The following is a 21,615-nucleotide window of genomic DNA, read 5'->3' on the forward strand; positions in this document are numbered from 1 at the left end:
CTTACCCCCTGCGCTTCGTGAGTTCTCATGCTGTGTCTGACGGCATGAGAACTAGGCTCCCATTGGAGCCTATGAAAGTGCACTCTCGTGAGCGAGCTTGCGTTCACATTGGCGTGTGCTGGTATTACTCAGTGGATCGCTAACCACTTTCTCGAAAATGATATTTAGCGCTCCACTTGTAATCTGGCCTATAATATTTCAGGATTTAATATGTTTTATATATTTACAAATATATATATATATATATATATATATATATATATATATATATATACATATATATATACATATATATATATATATATATATATATATATATATATATATATATATATATATATATATATATATATATATATATATATATATATATATATATATATGGTAAATAAGACTCCCAAAATGTATATGCATCAACCTGCATTCATTTATTTTATTCTTATTGTTAATTCATCATTCCATAATTCATACGAACATGACCAACATTTGGGCCCCAACCTGGGCCTTTGTCAAGGTACACAATACATGAACATAACTTTTTTAAATACCCTGAGCTTCTCAATTTTGAGCAGGCTCCCACAGCTGATGTCACACATCAGCCCTTCTCTGTAGTTAGCATCATACCGCCACCTAGTGGACATTTCTAAAAACAGCATTCGTTGCTTCTATTTTTTCTTTATGGCTTGCTGAAAGAAAAGAAAGACAATGTCATCAGGCCTGGAGGAACCCAGCATTATAATCCAAAATAATTACATACACAACTATTGAATGTGTTTTATCTCACACAGTATGTTTTTCTTGTGGACAGGTAGTGAAGAGGCTTTGACATTGTTTGTTACTAAGCTAAATAATGTACCAAACCGGATAATGATGGTACCGAAATGGAGTGTAGAGAAATTGGAATTTTTGGATGTGGAGGTATATAAAAATCAAGCTAGTATAGGACACAGGCTATATAGGAAACCCACTGACAGAAACCCACTGGTGAGATATTTAACACCCAAAGCATTTGTTACACTCAGTGCCTAAGGCCCAAATGTTAAGGGCTAAGAGGTTGACTTCAGACACAGAAGAAACATTAATGGCAGTTAACACTATGGGGGAAAGATTTATTTAGAGAGGCTACCCCAGAAAAATGATCCAGGAAGGTTAACAACAAGTTCTAGCTTCTATACTCATAACACAGACAGAGAACAGAAAGTTATCACCCTATGTCAGGGAACCACCAATATTTTCGTACAGAAGGGGGAGGAGTCTAAAGGATTTGTTACTTAATGCAGACCTCATAGATAAATATGAAGTGAAGAGTACTCATTTTCTGACCAGAAAACCAAGTCTTTATAAATGCCATGGGTGTGTAACATGTAACAGTTTAATCTTAGGAGACACATTCACCTATAGTAGATCTGCTAAAAAATATAGGATTAAGCAGGTGCTTAATTGTGAGCCCAAGTATGTGGTATATTTAATTGAATGTCCATGTGGGAAATCCTATGTAGGCAAAGCTGAATGCATGCTAAAAGAGAGAATAGCAGTTCATAGATCTAGCATAAGGGCAGCGCTAGATACAGGTAGGACCAATCAACCAGTGGCCAAACATTTTTTTGGATGTATACATCCAACATCAAGTTTAAGATGTACCCCAATAGACCAGATAGTACAACTGGTCAGGTGAGGCGATAGAAAAAAGTTACTACTCCAGAGGGAGGCAAGCTGGATATATGAGTTGGACACTGTCCAACCCAAAGGGTTGAATACATATTTTTATTTGACATGCTTCCTATCAATGGGATGAGATGAAACACATTCAATAGTTTTGTATGTAATTATTTTGGATTATAATGCTGGGTTCATCCAGGGCTGATAACATTGTCTTTCCTTTCTTTAAGCATGCCCATAAAGAAAAAATAGAAGCAAAGAATGCTGTTTTTAGAAATGCCCACTAGGTGGCGGTATGAGGCTAACTACAGAGAAGGGTTGATGTGTGACATCAGCTGTGGGAGCCTGGCGCAAAATTGAGAAGCTCAGGGTATTTAAACAGTTCTGTTCATGTATTGTGTACCTTGACAAAGGCCTAGGCTGGGGCCGAAACGTTGGTCATGTTCATATGAATTATGGAATAATTAATTAACAAATAGAATAACATGAATTAATGCAGGTTGATGCATATTACATTTTGGGAGTCTTATTTACCTTATAACTATGGATGACTTCTGATACTAAAAGAGAAACAGATGGATAGCTTCACCACAGTGGATTGCTCCTGATATATATATAGATAGATAGGTATAGATATAGATAGATAGGTATAGATATATATAGATAGTTAGATAGGTATAGATATATAGATATAGATATATATAGAGATAGATAGATAGATAGATAGATAGATAGATAGATAGATAGATAGATAGATAGATAGATACAGATATATATTTTGCAAAAAATAATTTTTATATATACATTTTAAATGATCTACAGTACTATGTGACGGACATAGGAAAGTATTTCTAAGTCACTCTGGGTTTATCACAGTTGGTCTATCCCGGTGTCAGGTAAGTGTATGAGTGATAGAATTCTATGGGGAAAAGAGGTTATCACTATCCAAATTCCTGAAGTTAGTGCGCCTCAATCTAGCAAGCTAAATTTTTACTTTCAACTTAAAATGCGTGCTCTATTAAGGTCACGATAAATTCTTACTTTGAGTGCAGTTAGTATGCAAGCAAAAAAGTAGTTTAGCGTGCCACTTGTAATCTTGCTCTTTATAGGGAATTCATTTTCATAATGGTCTCCATTTACCAAGCAGCAATGCCATTATTAGACAGTTGCTCATTACAATATCATCATAAAGCTTTACACATTGTAGAAGATAAACAAAATTATCTTTAGAGAGCATATGGCCATTGGCTAACTAAAGCATTGAAGCCAGAGCAATGCATTACTGGTAAAATTCAAATATTTTTTAGAAACCAGATATTTATGTAAAACAAATTGAACCAACTCAGAAAGCCAATACAGCTATTAAAATATATCATTTTATATATTTTTTTAATACAGCAGATTGTTTACTCGCTGGGGAGGTGCATATTAAAATCTTGTTTTTGTCAGAGCATTTCAGTTTTTTACTTACTTGTAAAAGTATGTGAAGCCGCCATCCATAATGAGCTCACAACGAAGTGCCAGCCCCTCAGAGTATTCCTACGCTGTCCAAGTTCTGCTTCCTAAACTTTATGCCCTGCACTGAACCACGCCGCCCTGCAACTGCAGCCTGCACATAGAGGAAACCGCCTTAGCGAGGGAATTCCATGGGCTGTCACTGCCTTTACCCATCTACAAGTTTGATTTTTACTGGCAGCCATCTGTGCACAGTAAAAGTCAAATTGTGTGCTACACTGGTTGTCATAGCCCCAAAGATCCACCGAACACCTGACTCTAGTGACTACTGTCACCCCCTTATGGCGGTCCTGCATATACGGAGTATCATCATATTGGTCAAATATACCAAAGAGTAAAAATATTTATCTTATATGGGTATTAGTTGCAGAACCTTAGCCACTAGGAAAACATGATAGACAAGGCTTGGCCTAATTTCACGTTACAGTTATTATTTCTCAGAGATTAACATGATCGTAAGGAAAATAGCAAAGCAGTTACCATTTATTTAAAGTGCTATGAGGAGTGTTAATGTCCATCATTCAAATGGTGGGGGTCAAGCTTATGAGCCAATGAGCAATCTGTTTTTGAGGTATGTGGGTGAGATTAATGCATAACCTTCTGAGATCTAATTTTTTTTAAAAAAAAGGCCAACTAACAGTGACAGGATTAATTTCTGAAAAGTGTTTACATCTTCTATTTTTTCTTTTTACATAATAGGACACAAGGTTATTTTTTGTCTTTGTTGCATCTAAAAGAGGCAATTTTAAAAGGTATTAAAGATTTTTTTTAGTAAACTGGATGTTTCCATATGCTTGTGAGGAGTGTCAATGTCCATCCATCAAATGGTGGGGGTCATGTTTTAGAGATTCATATTCAACAGCTTTATTTTTATTTTGAACATATTTAAATGGTGCCCTTTCATACGCATGATAGAAATGTTTACTGTTCCTTTAATAAAAACAAAATCCATCTCCGTTCAGGATTTAAATTAATTTGGAATGTAACCAGTTTAATTGTGGTTCAAGAAACACAAATTAATCAAAATGATTACCTTCGGGTCAAATATAGACAGGAATGTAATTTGCCCCATAGTGAGTTGTTTAAGTTGGCAGTGTGACTTTCTCAAATGTATCATTTAATTAGTGAAGATAAAAAAACAGAATCCACATTCAGAGACAATTTTCCTAATTGTGATAGAGAATATAGTGTAATTAAACACAAATTAGTTATATAGGTATGATCTAGTTACTGCTGTAGTCAGTCTCTTCTTTTATCATAATTTTTCTGTATATTTTATGTAAGAGAAATTTTGTTCTAAAATCAACTATTATTTGCTTAAACGATGCAGATCATTTCACACCAACATCATTTGATAACATTTTGTAAAAGTTTGTGATCATCCGCAAGAGGTTAAAATGAAAGTAAAACATATGGAGCCTAATTGGTTCAGTTTAATGTGTTTGTATGCAAAATGTTTGTTTATTTGTTTGTTTTTTTTGGGGGGGGGGAGATTCAGACTGAACTAACAATTAATTTTTTTTTTTAAGTTTACTTGTATTATAAAATTGACCTCTTTCTCTTGGATTCTTCTGTTGAAATAAAAATCCTTACCTTGAGAGCATACTGAGGTAGACTCAGGGTCGAGCATGTGTCTTGAACACTATGGCCCCTATTTAACAAAGTCTGGCAGACCTGATCCGACAGTGTGGATCAGGTCTGCCAGACCTCGCAGAATACGGCGAACAATATGCTCTCCGTATTCAGCATTGCACCAGCAGCTCACAAGAGCTGCTGGTGCAACACCGCCCCCTGCAGAATCGCGGCCAATCGGCCACCAGCAGGGGGTGTCAATCAACCCAATCTTACTCGATCGGGTTGACATGCGGCAATGTCTGTCTGCCTGCTCAGAGCAGGCGGACAGGTTATGGAGTAGCGGCTTTAGACCGCTGCTTCATAACTGGTGTTTCTGGCGAGTCTGCAGGCTCGCCAGAAACACGGGGCCTAAAGCTCTATCCGGAGCTTGATAGATAGGCCCCTATATGGTAGCACTATTTGCTCCAATAGTTATAATAATGTTAATATAGGTAGAAAACCTTTTATCCAAACTGCTTGGGACCGGAAAAAAGGTTTGAGTTTCGGAATAGTATGGATTTTGGAATATTTGCATCTGTAAAATGGGACATTTGGAAGAGGGGATGGAACCAAATGTAAATAACAATATTTTATGTAATTTAGGTAATATTTACGTGTCATTATACAGCTTATACATGTAACTAAATACTTTTGTGACTTACATTCAGGAAAAATAGTAATTTTTGATGATTTTATTTTTTTTAAAAAATATTACTGAAAACGTTTGGATTTTAGAATGTTTGGATTTTGGAATTCTGGATTTGAACATTTGTACCTGTATATAAAATGCTGTTTTCACTAGTAATTTGCTGTTGTTCTTCCTGTATTTTCTTGTGTGCAGACTTTAATAATTCTGATATTGTTTCTCTGGACAGGTTAATAGCAGCATGCACGAAGCAAAGCTGAATGAGGAATGTGATGAGCTAATGGACATTATACAGAGAAGAAAACAAATGATTGCGATTAAGATAAAAGAGACAAAAGTAAGAATAATTTAAGTGATGTATAGTGTTTATAGCAGTATCTTTTAAAGCAGTACAATGCTTTCTTAAAAACAAGATATTATTTGAGAGTAAAGAGACCTTAACGTCAATATCTGTTGATTATAAGCTCTTTGGAGCTCTTCCTCCTATTAATTTATGTCTTTATTAACATGAATCCATATCATTGTGTACTTCACTACTTACATACGGCTAGATTACTAGTTTTGCGTTATGAGTAAAAAAGCAGCGTTATGGGTTATAACGCTGCTTTTTCACTACCGCTGCTATTACAAGTCTTGTAGGTACAGCTGTACCGCAATTTTTTTTACCTTAACGCAAATTAACTTACGCAATTTGCGTAAAGTCTTTTTTCAATGGAACTTCCATAGCGCCGATATTACAAGCTTTTTCTGGGAGGCCAAAAAGTGAGCGGCACAGCCTATCCCGCAAGATTTGTAACTCAATCTAAAGTCAGTAGTTATGAGTTTTACGCTACAAAGCCGTAGCATAAAACTCATAACTAAAGTGCTAAAAAGTACACTAAGACCAATAAACTACCTATTAACCCCTAAACCAAGGCCCTCCCACATCGCAAACACTATAATAAAATTATTAACCCCTAATCTGCTGCTCCAGACACCGCTGCCACTATAATAAACATATTAACCCCTAAACCGCCATACTCCCGCATCACAAACACTAGTTCAATATTATTAATCGCTAATCTGCCGCCCCTAACATTGCCGCAACCTACATTACAGTTATTAACCCCTAATCTGCCGTCCCCAACGTCGCCACCACTATACTAAAGTTATTAACCCCTAAACCTAAGTCTAACCCTAACCCTAACACCCCCTAACTTAAATATAATTAAAATAAATATAAATAAAACCTACTATTAATAACTAAATAATTCATATTTAAAACTAAATACTACTAATAGTTAAATTGTATCTAGCTTAGGGTTTATTTTACAGCAGTTTGTATTTATTTTAACTAGGTAGAATAGTTACTAAATAGTTATTAACTATTTACTAACTACCTAGCTAAAATAAATACAAATTTACCTGTAAAATAAAACCTAACCTGAGTAACACTAACACCTAACCTTACACTACAATTAAATAAATTACCTAAGTTAAATACAATTACCTAAATTACAAAAACAAACAAACACTAAATTACACAAAATAAAAAAAGAAATTATCAGATATTTAACACCTAATCTAATAGCCCTATCAAAATAAAAAAGCCCCTCCCAAAATAAAAAAAAAACCCTAGCCTACAATAAACTACCAATAGCCCTTAAAAGAGCCTTTTTGTGGGGCATTGCCCCAAAGAAATCACCTATTTTACCTGTAAAAAAAATACAAACACCCCCAATAGTAAAACCCACCACCCACACAACCAAACCCCCCAAATAAAAACCTAACTAAAAAAACCTAAGCTCCCCATTGCCCTGAAAAGGGCATTTAGCTCTTTTTCAATTGCCCAAACCCTAATCTAAAACTAAAACCCACCCAATAAACTCTTAAAAAAACCTAACACTAACCCCTAAAGATCCACTTGCAGTTTTGAAGAGCTGACATTCATCCTCAACGAAGCCGGGAGAAGTCCTCAGCGAAGCGGCAAGAAGTCTTCAACGAAACCGGGAGAAGTCTTCATCCAAGCCGGCAGAAGTGGTCCTCCAGACGGGGCAGATGTCTTCATCCAGATGGCATCTTCTATCTTCATCCATCCGGCGTGGAGTCGGTCCATCTTCAAGACATCCGGCGTGGAGCATCCTCTTCCGACGACTAAAGACGAATGAAGGTTCCTTTAAATGATGTCATCCAAGATGGCGTCCCTTGAATTCCGATTGGCTGATAGAATTCTATCAGCCAATCGGAATTAAAGGTAAAAAAATCCTATTGGCTGATGCAATCAGCCAATAGGATTGAGCTTCAATCCTATTGGCTGATCCAATCAGCCAATAGGATTGAGCTCACATTCTATTGGCTGTTCCAATCAGCCAATAGGATTGAGCTCACATTCTATTGGCCTCTCAGCCCATAGACAGCCTGCAGATGGTTTAGTAAAATTCCATGGTCCACTGTATCAAATGCAGCAGAGAGATCAAGAAGGATTAATATTTATTTGCTATATAGAAATCATTTTGTACCGTACCACTGGAGTTTCGGTACTATGCCTTGTCATGAAACCAGACTGGAATGAGTCATAAATACTGTTTGTTGACAGTCATGCTTCTAGTTAGGTTGCAAAAACTTTCTCAGTAACTTTCCCTAAGATAGGAAGGTTTGAGATAGGCCTGTAATTGTCAAAGCAGTCAGGATTCAAAGAGAGCTTTTTTTTTTTTTTTTAAGAGAGGACAGAGAACTGCTTGTTTTAATGATATGAGACAATTATTAAAAAGTAATAAACATACTGTAAAATATTCTAAATAATCCATATAATATATCTATATATTTTACAGTATGTTTAATAATTGTTAATAATTTATTTTAATTTTTATTAATATTTTATAGGTAATATTTTTTCATGCACGCTAACCGGACTGCGTTAAAATCTAAAATGAGAAACGTGATCCACAAAATACATATTTTACATTCCTTTGTTCTTACCTTAGAAAATAATGTAATTTTTATTATTAAAAATATGTATCTATGTATATCTGATACATAAATTCATATGTACGCACATCTATACATACAGTTCATGTACAGTAAAGCATGGGCATGAAGGGCACTCTCATGGTATTTTAAAGAATCACATAAATCATTTTATTCAGAGTCTCAATGAGTCATCAAAGAGAGAGTCAACGTTTCGGCTCACATGAGAGCCTTCTTCAAGACAAAATAAATCTTACTTTGGCACGTAGCCGTTCTCCCAAACATAGTTATACTCCCAAATATTTATTAATATTCAAATCTAAAAATGGTATTGTCTATATACTGTATATATACTTAAACTGTATTGTAGATTCAAGTTTATTTAAGGTGTCAATCCAATTGACTAATGAATCTACTGAGCCCCTCCATATCAAAAACACGTCATCTATATATCTGACGTAAAACTTTATATTGGTGACAGTATTCATGATATAAGTCTTGGATAACGATGGTTATAAATTTCCCACATCATTATATTCAAAGTAAACGGACAAAAATTTGTTGCTACTCTCCACTAGCTTTCACCCTGAACATCAAAAAAGTAGTGTGATCTCCTCTCAACTCATGCGAGTAGCACGTAACAACACACTCATTGACACCAGGATTACACAAGAAGAAGAAATGAAGTTCAAGCTAAAACAGTGAGGCTATAGAACTATGGATATTGAAAGAACACACATTGAAATGTCACAATATGATCAGATGACACTGTTATAACCAAAACCAGCTACAACAGATAATATGAATAATAATATCAATCTCATCACAATGTTTACTCCTTTGCATAAAGTACTGGAGGAATCTGTGAAGAAAAACTGGGACATTGTAAAATATGATAAATTACTCCCCTTCACACGAATGGAAGCTCCTCGTATCGTCTATAGAAAAGCATCTAACTTGAAGGACATCCTTGTACATAATGATCTAGTGAAATGCTATCAGAAAGGCACCTGGATGGATGGGAAAAAGAAGTTAGGATGCTATAGATGTGGAGACTGCACTACATGCAACAGCATGCTTACGGGAGCCCAGTTCCATCATCCCCGGACTGGGAGGAAATATAAAATTTTTCACATATTATCATGCACCAGCACTTTCATGATTTACATTTTGATGTGTCCATGATCTCTTGTCTACGTTGGAAAGACCTCAACCACCTTTAGAGAGAGGATGGTAAACCACCGCCATGCCATAAGAGCCGCAATCGATAAGCAGACATCGAACCAACCAGTGGCCCGGCGTTTTCTGCAAGCTGGGCATACAGCTGCTAGCCTGAGGACTATGTTAATCGATCATGTGCCTTCTCTTAGTAGAGGTGGTGATAGACAGAAAAAAACTTCTACAATTAGAAACATCATGGATCTACCGATTGGATACTGTAACCCCCAGAAGGTTGAATATACAGCTGAACTATAATGTGTTCCTGTAACTGGATCTCACTATGATTGATCGATCTAGGTCAGCTCCGGCATCAGGAGAAAAATATAGCCTGATAACATCTGATATACAAATCACAGTATCCGTTTACATGATCTTGGACTATTCTGACCAATGAGTGTGTTTCTCTCCGTTAACCAGTTTCTACCATGCTGCAAACTGAGATGAAGTGTATAGATTCAGTATAAGGTTAGGGTTTTCGTAAGGATTCTCGAGTTTTTAAGTTTTTAATAATAAAAAGGCACTCTATGCTAGATCGTATGAAGAATCTAGTCATAATTGTGCTATAAAAGGTGCCAGTTTGGTACCGAAACGTTTGGGATTCTTGTATTTTGATTATGCTGAATTGATGAGAATAAAATTCGAACTTTTTCATGAAGTTGAAGTTGGTCTGTAACAGTGAGTGCACTTGATTTGAATCTTTTTATATATATATATATATATATATATATATATATATATATATACAGTATCCCACAAAAGTGAGTACACCCCTCACATTTTTGTAAATATTTTATTATATCTTTTCATGTGACAATATTGAAGAAATGACACTTTCTTCAATATAAAGTAGTTAGTGTACAGCCTGTATAACAGTGTAAATTTGCTGTCCCCTCAAAATAACTCAAACACACAGCCATTAATGTCTAAACCGTTGGCAACGAAAGTGAGTACACCCCTAAGTGGAAATGTCCAAATTGGGCTCAAAGTGTCAATATTTTGTGTAGCCACCATTATTTTCCAGTGGTCATCTTGGAGGTGTGTTTGACATCATTATCATGTTGGAATACTGCCCTGCGGCCCAGTCTCCAAAGGGAGAGGATCATGCTCTGCTTCAGTAGTTACAGTACATGTTGGCATTCATGGTTCCCTCAATGAACTGTAGCTCCCCAGTGCTGGCAGCACTCATGACCCTAAATTCAACATGGGTATAAATATAAAATACTCTATGTAACCATGAGATGATTAGGATAGCTACAACTAAGTCAACATTAACTGATGTATATATGTCTCTATTTGCAAACTAACATATATATTATATCCGGCAAAAACTGAAGGCGTAGTTACTATATAGCAAATAAAACATTAATTAGGCTAAGAGTAAGTTGTGTCTAGTTGATATAGTTATCCCAAAGTATTTAAAAAGATTATTATATTGATATCTATAGTACCAAGGAATTGTAGTATCTAAAAGAAAAGATCAGCTGTCTTAAAGGGCCATGATGCCCAAATGTTGAAACACTTGATAGTGATGCAGCATAGCTGTGAAAAGCTGACTAGAAAATATCACCTGTACATCTCTATGTAAAAAAGAAAGATATTTTACCTCAAAAATTCCTCAGTAGCCACATCCCATTGTAAAGGACTTCTAAGCAGCAAATCAGGATGTCTGTCCCGGGACAGCTAAGGGAGTGAGCTTACCTGCACATTCACCTTATTTCCCTATTCAGTTTAAGAAAATTTACTATGAAATCTCATGAGAGTTAAGTGAAATCTCATGAGATCACAGTAAAAGAATTAATGACCTCAGCACTGCTGATGCTGATTGGCTGCTGTTCATTTCTTTTTTTTTTACCTGCATATGAGCAACAGCTGAAGTATAGTTTTTTACACAGAACTTACTCTGCTAATCTGAGGAAATTGTGAGGTAAAATATATTCTTTTTTTACATAGAGATGCTCAGGTGATATTTTCATGTCAGCTTTTTACAGTTATACTGCATCAGTTTCAAGTGATTTAGCATTTGAGTATTATGTCCCTTTAAGTAGAAACTGTTAAAACCAATATTGGTTAAGAACCAAAATATAAATATACTAATACCAGAGGAAATGAAAATCTGTATTCCACTTTCTTGAACATTTAAACCCCATCGCTCATGTATGGGCCCTATACCCAACAACAGGTGGATCAATTATAAGAAAAAATAGGTATATCCTAGTGATGAGCAATATTTTGACTGTAACTGACAAACCTGATCTAGCTCTCTGGCAAAATAATAGAGTTGATCTATAATTATAGAGATGCTTATACTGTATATCTGCCGACCTAATGAAGCTAAATTGAGTAGAAGAAGGGACTACTGTATATCAACAGCATAACTTTAAACAACAAAGGTTCATATAAATAAGAATATATATATATATATATATATATATATATATATATATATATATATATATATATATATATATATATATATATAAAATATAATTTAGTCAGATATCAGAATAATAATAGTAAGATCTCACTGGGGAGTCTCAATAGTAAATTGGGTATATTTTTCAAGAGCTAGAGTCATTGCTTAAACATATCAGTTAAAAGTAACACTACAGTGGAAAGCAAATTCTCTTATGGCCTTTAAAACAAACATACAGGATTAAGATAACAGTTCGCGACCCCAGTTTTGTTAATGACAAATCAATTGAAGTAACTTATCAATTAGGATGTGGGGCCAGCAAAACTTCATATGCGTACACCTATAAGATATTAAGAAAGATGGTGTATAACATTCTCAGAAAATACTATCGGCTAGATTTAGAGTTTTGTCGGTAAGGACCCGCGTAGCTAACGCTGGCTTTTTTCTGGCCGCACCATAAAAATAACTCTGGTATTGAGAGTCCACAGAAAGGCTGCGTTAGGCTCCAAAAAAGGAGTGTAGAGCATATTTAACGCAACTGCAACTCTCGATACCAGAGTTGCTTACGGACGCGGCCAGCCTCAAAAACGTGCTCGTGCACGATTCCCCCATAGGAAACAATGGGGCTGTTTGAGCTGAAAAAAACCTAACACCTGCAAAAACCTAACGCAGCCCCATTGTTTGGGGAAACACTTCCTACGTCTGCACCTAACACTCTAACATGTACCCCGAGTCTAAACACCCCTAACCTTACACTTATTAACCCCTATTCTGCCGCCCCCGCTATCGCTGACCCCTGTATATTATTTTTAACCCCTAATCTGCCACTCCGTAAACCGCCGCTACTTACATTATCCCTATGTACCCCTAATCTGCTGCCCCTAACACCGCCGACCCCTATATTATATTTATTAACCCCTAATCTGCCCCCCACAACGTCGCCTCCACCTGCCTACACTTATTAACCCCTAATCTGCCGACCGGACCGCATCGCTATTATAATAAAGTTATTAACCCCTAATCCGCCTCACTCCCGCCTCAATAACCCTATAATAAATAGTATTAACCCCTAATCTGCCGACCGGACCTGAGCGCTACTATAATAAAGTTATTAACCCCTAATCCGCCTCACTAACCCTATAATAAATAGTATTAACCCCTAATCTGCCCTCCCTAACATCGCCGACACCTAACTTCAATTATTAACCCCTAATCTGCCGACTGGAGCTCACCGCTATTCTAATAAATGTATTAACCCCTAAAGCTAAGTCTAACACTAACACCCCCCTAAGTTAAATATAATTTACATCTAACGAAATTAATTATCTCTTATTAAATAAATTATTCCTATTTAAAGCTAAATACTTACCTGTAAAATAAATCCTAATATAGCTACAATATAAATTATAATTATATTATAGCTATTTTAGGATTTATATTTATTTTACATGTAACTTTGTATTTATTTTAACCAGGTACAATAGCTATTAAATAGTTAATAACTATTTAATAGTTACCTAGTTAAAATAATAACAAAATTACCTGTAAAATAAATCCTAACCTAAGTTACAATTAAACCTAACACTACACTATCATTAAATTAATTAAATAAAATATCTACAATTACCTACAATTAAACCTAACACTACACTATCAATACATTAAAGGGACATTAAACCACATTTTTTCTTTCATGATTCAGATAGAGAATACCATGTTAAACAACTTTCTAATTTACTTCTATTATCTAATTTACTTAATTCTCTTGATATTCTTTCCTGAAAAGCATATCTAGATAGGCTCAGTAGCTTCTGATTGGTGGCTACACAATAGATGCCTCATGTGATTGGCTCACCCATGTGCATTGCTATTTCTTTAACAAAGGATATCTAAAGAATGAAGCAAATTAGATAACAGAAGTAAATTGGAATTTTGTTTAAAATTGTATTCTATGTCTGAATCACGAGATAATTTTTTTGGGTTTAATGTCCCTTTAATTAAATACAATATCTACAAATAACTACAATGAAATAAACTAACTAAAGTACAAAAAATAAAAAAGAACTAAGTTACAAAAAATAAAAAAATATTTACAAACATAAGGAAAATCTTACAACAATTTTAAACTAATTACACCTACTCTAAGCCCCCTAATAAAATAACAAAGCCCCCCAAAATAAAAAATGCCCTACCCTATTCTAAATTACTAAAGTTCAAAGCTCTTTTACCTTACCAGCCCTGAACAGGGCCCTTTGCGGGGCATGCCCCAAAGAATTCAGCTCTTTTGCCTGTAAAAAAAAAACATACAATACCCCCCCCAACATTACAACCCACCACCCACATACCCCTAATCTAACCCAAACCCCCCTTAAATAAACCTAACACTAAGCCCCTGAAGATCATCCTACCTTGTCTTCACCATACCAGGTTCACCGATCCGTCCTGGCTCCAAAATCTTCATCCAACCCAAGCGGGGGCTGGCGATCCATCATCCGGCAGCTGAAGAGGTCCAGAAGAGGCTCCAAAGTCTTCATCCTATCCGGGAAGAAGAGTAGATCCGGACCGGCAACCATCATCTTCCAAGCGGCATCTTCTATCTTCATCCGATGAGGACCGGCTCCATCCTGAAGACCTCCACCGCGGACCCATCTTCGGATTGATCTTGATTCTGATTGGCTGATTCCATCAGCCAATCAGAATATTCCTACCTTAATTCCGATTGGCTGATAGAATCCTATCAGCCAATCGGAATTCGAGGGACGCCATCTTAAAGGAACCGTCATTCTTCAGTTGGATGTCGCCGGATGAAGATGGGTCCACGGTGGAGGTCTTCAGGATGGAGCCGGTCCTCATCGGATGAAGATAGAAGATGCCGTTTGGAAGATGATGGTTGCCGGTCCGGATCTACTCTTCTTCCCGGATAGGATGAAGACTTTGGAGCCTCTTCTGGACCTCTTCAGCCGCCGGATGATGGAGCGCCAGCCCCCGCTTAGGTTGGATGAAGATTTTGGAGCCAGGACGGATCGGTGAACCTGGTATGGTGAAGACAAGGTAGGATGATCTTCAGGGGCTTAGTGTTAGGTTTATTTAAGGGGGGTTTGGGTTAGATTAGGGGTATGTGGGTGGTGGGTTGTAATGTTGGGGGGGGTATTGTATGGTTTTTTTTACAGGCAAAAGAGCTGAACTTCTTGGGGCATGCCCCGCAAAGGGCCCTGTTCAGGGCTGGTAAGGTAAAAGAGCTTTGAACTTTAGTAATTTAGAATAGGGTAGGGCATTTTTTATTTTGGGGGGCTTTGTTATTTTATTAGGGGGCTTAGAGTAGGTGTAATTAGTTTAAAATTGTTGTAAGATTTTCTTTATGTTTGTAAATATTTTTTTATTTTTTGTAACTTAGTTCTTTTTTATTTTTTGTACTTTAGTTAGTTTATTTCATTGTATTTATTTGTAGGAATTGTATTTAATTTATTTATTGATAGTGTAGTGTTAGGTTTAATTGTAGATAATTATAGGTATTTTATTTAATAAATGTATTGATAGTGTAGTGTTAGGTTTAATTGTAACTTAGGTTAGGATTTATTTTACAGGTATATTTGTAATTATTTTAACTATTTTAGCTATTAAATAGTTCTTAACTATTTAATAGCTATTGTACCTGGTTAAAATAAATACAAAGTTGCCTGTAAAATAAATATAAATCCTAAAATAGCTATAATATAATTATAATTTATATTGTAGCTATATTAGGGTTTATTTTACAGGTAAGTATTTATCTTTAAATAGGAATAATTTATTTAATAAGAGTTAATTAATTTCGTTAGATTAAAATTATATTTAATTTATGGGGGTATTAGTGTTAGGGTTAGACTTAGCTTTAGGGGTTAATACACTTATTAGAATAGCGGTGAGCTCCAGTCGGCAGATTAGGGGTTAATAATTGAAGTTAGGTGTCGGCGATGTTAGGGAGGGCAGATTAGGGGTTAATACTATTTATTATAGGGTTAGTGAGGCGGATTAGGGGTTAATAACTTTATTATAGTAGCGCTCAGGTCCGCTCGGCAGATTAGGGGTTAATAAGTGTAGGCAGGTGGAGGCAACGTTGAGGGGGGCAGATTAGGGGTTAATAAATATAATATAGGGGTTGGCGGTGTTAGGGGCAGCAGGTTAGGGGTACATAGCTATAATGTAGGTGGTGGCTCTTTGCGGTCGGCAGATTAGGGGTTAATTATTGTAGGTAGCTGGCTGCGACGTTGTGGGGGGCAGGTTAGGGGTTAATAAATATAATATAGGGGTCGGCAGTGTTAGGGGCAGCAGATTAGGGGTACATAAGTATAACGTAGGTGGCGGTTGGCAGATTAGGGGTTAAAAAAATGTAATCGAGTGGCGGCGATGTGGGTGGACCTCGGTTTAGGGGTACATAGGTAGTTTAGGGGTGTTAGTGTACTTTAGAGCACAGTAGTTAAGAGCTTTATGAACCGGCGTTAGCCCAGAAAGCTCTTAACTACTGACTTTTTTCTGCGGCTGGAGTTTTGTCGTTAGATTTCTAACGCTCACTTCAGCCACGACTCTAAATACCGGAGTTAGAAAAATCCCATTGAAAAGATAGGATACGCAATTTACGTAAGGGGATCTGCGGTATGGAAAAGTCGCGGCTGAAAAGTGAGCGTTAGACCCTTTTTTGAGTGACTCCAAATACCGGAGGTAGCCTAAAACCAGCGTTAGGAGCCTCTAACGCTGGTTTTCACGGCTACCGCCAAACTCCAAATCTAGGCCCAAATTAACACATAAAGATAACATAGAGAACAGATTTAACCGGTACATGAGGAGGTAATAGCCCTCCTAAAAATTATTTTGAACTTGTAATTGCAGTCACTGTCAGAGTCCCCTGAGCATCAGGTACATAAACCTTCATTAGGGCATATTAAGACAGTTATATAATCTAAACTCACAGCTCAAACATAAGAAATATAAAAATGAATGCTAAGTAAAAATGTAGATTAGTGGCCCTTGCACAATCTGGTAGTCTTGTGACTAGTAGCTGTCCTGGAGACATTTTAGTATGATAGACTGGATACAACAAGTCTAAAGTTTAGTCATTTAGCAGTATAAGAAAGCTTTGAAAACTAGTATATTCATATGTTCAAGTATGCCCAGATTAACATATATCAAGAGCATCAGTGGGGCAATGCAGAGTAACTGGAGCCATATCCTTACTTGTATTTAGCTTATAAAGTAATTTCTTAGTGGACATCCCAATTCCCTGAAGCACATACTAGTGTCCAGTTATTGTAGCACTCTCACAAACGACAGCAAACATATTATCATACTGCTGCTTTACTCACTGTCGTTCAATCATCTTTGAGGAGCTTCAAGTATAACAATAGTCCGTATTTATTTGTATGACTCTAAACACGGGTTCTGGTCGGCTGGGCAGTTAAGTTTAGTAACTCGGCACCTTTGTGGGCAGCTTGCCTTGGGCCATGAATCTGACACATATTCAGTTGTCTCTACTGAAAGAAGAATTGCTTTGGTGATGAAGTTGTTCCTAGTCCCACCATGAAAGCACTGTGACCACTAAGCTGCTGGTGAACGCTGGTAGCAAATGTCCTCTTTAAGGATGTCTGGAAATTAAGGCCTCCAAGCTTTCCAAATTGATCTACTCAGTTAGGATACTCTCTGTGACGGACCGCCTGCTACCCCAAATGAGTACCTCCGTCAGATCACTTTCCTTGTCCTGGATATCCTTTTATCCAGAGCAATAGCTCCTGGTACCCCCTCTTTGACCACAGTCTAAAGTTATGGAGGACAGATCTGAACACAAAAATGAACACTTTATTTGAAAGCAGCACACATATTTATACACCCTGGCATTCCAGAGTCACAGAGCTTCAGGTTACATAGGTAATTGGTTAAACAGTAAAGCAAACATATGAACAATACATCAAACCTCTAACAATTGTCTATTCACAGGTAAAACAGATTAACATATCAAGTTAATTAACTGGGGAAGAAAGTTTACTCAGACAATCTGATGTTGGGCAGTCTAGTTAACATAATCATACAGGAACACAATCAGTTTCCCCAGACAGACTCCTGAGACACAATCAGATTAGAAACGTAAATAAAATACATATTATTACAGTCCTTTATGCCCACTTAGTTTATAGAGTCACAATTGCTCCCACAAGGGGCACTCACACCCTGTACCCATCCTGTATTTATGGATACAGGGTGACATGGATATAAGACAGAGTTATGAAAGTACATGGGGTGTCCAGCATATAAAATTCCACATTTCCATGCAGTCTCTGGGTATCCTTAAGCCCATGTACCTCCAGCCCGAATGTTCCATAACAGGCCCTCAGATCTTGGTGACTCACGTCACACTCTCCAGTTAGGCTCTTACCATCAGTGCTCCTTAATGGAAACTTGTCATCTCCCCCTCGGTTCCATAGTATATCGCACCTCCAGCCTTTACGGTGTCTGTAGAATATAATCGATGCTGGGATCCCATAACATCACCACCAACACCGTTCATGTCTGTTGGAGTTAGGCGATCCTCTGCTGAGGTCTCAACACCATCCTCATGCTCAAGGGCTCTGCTCAGAACTGTGGCAAATGTAGATTGGTATGAAGGCAGGAGTCTGCCAATTTCGAGTAGTATCAGTTGAATATTCTCCATGACGGTCGCATACCCACAAGGGTGGTAATATGGCCGCCGTGTCTGTATCTGCAAGCCAGGTCTCCAATTTTAGCTGAAATCTGGGACATCGACGACAGAAATTGGTATTCTACCAATGTTGGTTAATCTTAGTCAAGTGGCCCCTTGATATTGAAAGTTCTAGGTAATTTAGTAGCGTTGTCCTATGGGTGTTTTTAGAATATTCAGAGCCGGAGTTCTGGAGTTATGCAGCTATACAGTTGTGCTGCTGGCTCCGCCCCTCGCTTTTGTGATTTCTTGAGAGAGGAAATCTGACTTTTTCTGTGTGATTGCCTTTTGGTAAGCAATTGTGTGTTCTACCAGTTTAAGGTTATTTCTCCACTGTCTGTGATTTCCCTCTTCTCTGTTTAAGAGCACACCCTCTCTTTTTCATCTCTCTGATGGTATTGTCAAACCATGGAGCCGTATGATGAGTGGTAAGGGGTTGAGTTCGTATTGGGGCAATGGAGTCCATGGAATTTTTCACATTCATATTGTAGTGTTCTACAAGAGATTTTTCATTGTTACAGCTGTTTAACATATGCAGTATGTAAGATCAAGCTAACAAGCTGTACAAGAGCAAGGCTTTCCGAGTGACTAGTTAAAGAGAAGTTAATAGAATGGTGGTCAGACCACATAACTGGGTTTAAGATTAGGTTTGAAACTTTTACTTCAGTGGTGAATACAAGGTCTAGTTTGGGATCACTCTTGTGGGTAGCACAAGGGGCAGTTTGGGTAAAACCCAGTGGATGCATTAGTGAAAATAGGTCTTGTGCAAACTGTGAAAATGTATCATCCACCTATGCATTGAAATCCTCCAGTTTAAGCAATCTGTGATGTTATTAAACTAATGCAGATACCAGCTCTATGAATTAATTAAATAATTACTTTCCATCTCCAGGTGCGTTTTAGATCAGGAACATTTTAAGCCCCATGCCTGTTGCATTCCATTCAAATGATGTTGGTTACCCAACTGAAAAAGGCCTGAAGTTTAAACTTGTTTTTAAAAAGATTGATACACCTCCCCCTTTCTGCTCGTCCTTGGGCAGTGGATTGTTGAATAATTTGGTGGTACTGCTGCTTCTAGAATTGGACCTGCATTTCCATAAAGTCTGTTTGGGGCTTAGAAACCCCCACCTAACAACCCACCCCTTGTCCTCTCTTTAACCTCATGCACTCCTTCCAAGTGTGGTCAAATTACCCCTTCTTCCAGGGTGTCCTCTGGACTTCTCTCTTTCTATTTGTATATGAATGTAGGTTTGTAGGAGGAATGTTTATAATACATAGTGTGATGGCACTGGGCTGTGGAAGAGGATAGAAATTGAATGTGCCTATATCCATCCTCTTATTTAAAGTATGTGTCAGGATCAGGAAAGAGAGATCATAAGCAAAAGGCAAAAATAATCTGCTCACAGTCATAACACAACTCAGACAGGAAACAACATTTTGAACATTAAAAACACTGAGGGTTTAACATTTAAATCACATTGCATTGGGGAAGGTTGTGTGTGTGTGTGTGGGGGGGGGGGGGTTACACATTTAATATGCAAAACCACTGTGTATGGAGTTGGAGCTGTTTTTATAAAAAAAAAAAAAAACAACTAATAGAATGTTAGAAGCAACCTGTGACCTCAGGCACAAAATCAATGCAAGGACCAACAGACATGGGGCATGGTGAGGTATCATCACTGCTCTGATCTGAACTGCCAAGAGCTGCCATGTTTATTCGCTCTTAGATGAAAAGTATATCTTACAGCAAAAAGTGAAAAATACTGTGTGCAATATAAATGTACTCCCCTCTTAAGAAGACTGCTGCCTTCCTTATTCTCTCACAGGATCACATAGCAGTTTTACTATTACAACGTTAAAAGCTGGATACCATAACATTTCAGCATATAAAAAGCTCAAATAAAGTTCCTAAAGGGATAGAAAGGTCAAAATTGATATAGGTAATTTACTTCCATTAGCAAAAATGCTTTTAGTAAAACTTATGACCATACTGTGTGGGCCCATGCACCTGTATGCAAGCTCAGAGAGCCAGTAGAAATGTTTATTGTGCCTGTGAAGATTTCATTTGTGTCATACAAGTCACTTCTGAGCAGGCATGGCGTTGGAATACTAGTGCTTGGGCTCTCACAGCATATGTTTGTATGCGGCTAAAGAACAGTAATAACTTACTAAAGAAATTTTGCTAATGGAAGTATAATACAAAAATACTTTGATTTAAAAACTAACGCCTAGATTACGAGTTTTGTCGGTAAAGTGCTAATGAGCCTTTTTCTTTCATGTAATTAGCAAGAGTCCATGAGCTAGTGACGTATGGGATATACATTCCTACCAGGAGGGGCAAAGTTTCCCAAACCTCAAAATGCCTATAAATACACCCCTCACCACACCCACAATTCAGTTTTACAAACTTTGCCTCCCATGGAGGTGGTGAAGTAAGTTTGTGCTAGATTCTACGTTGATATGCGCTTCGCAGCAGGCTGGAGCCCGGTTTTCCTCTCAGAGTGCAGCGAATGTCAGAGGGATGTGAAGAGAGTATTGCCTATTTGAATACAATGGTCTTCCTCTAGGGGATCTATTTCATAGGTTCTCTGTTATCGGTCGTAGAGATTCATCTCCTACCTCCCTTTTCAGATCGACGATATACTCTTATATACCATTACCTCTACTGATTCTCGTTTCACTACTGCTTTGGCTATCTACTATATGTAGATGAGTGTCCTGGGGTAAGTAAGTCTTATTTTTTGTGACACTCTAAGCTATGGTTGGGCACTTTATATGTAAAGTTCTAAATATATGTCTTTAAACTTATATTTGCCATGATTCAGGATAATCAGTATTCCTTAAATTCAGACTGTCAGTTATTATATTCCAGCTATTCCAGTAAGGCTAACACTT

The 21,615-nt window shown here is 37.2% G+C and overlaps 1 protein-coding gene across 1 annotated transcript in view; it reads left to right on the forward strand.

The window, feature by feature from the left end:
• MID2 (midline 2) overlaps positions 1 to 21,615 on the forward strand; it is a 563,817-nt gene that overhangs the window by 298,563 nt on the left and 243,639 nt on the right. Inside the window, exon 5 of the mRNA XM_053698987.1 lies at positions 5,664 to 5,771. Within this exon, the coding sequence (XP_053554962.1) occupies positions 5,664 to 5,771 (108 nt within the window). The remainder of the gene's footprint in view (positions 1 to 5,663; positions 5,772 to 21,615) is intronic.

Source organism: Bombina bombina, chromosome 1, assembly GCF_027579735.1.
Source record: "Bombina bombina isolate aBomBom1 chromosome 1, aBomBom1.pri, whole genome shotgun sequence".
Taxonomy (NCBI): Eukaryota; Metazoa; Chordata; class Amphibia; order Anura; family Bombinatoridae; genus Bombina; species Bombina bombina.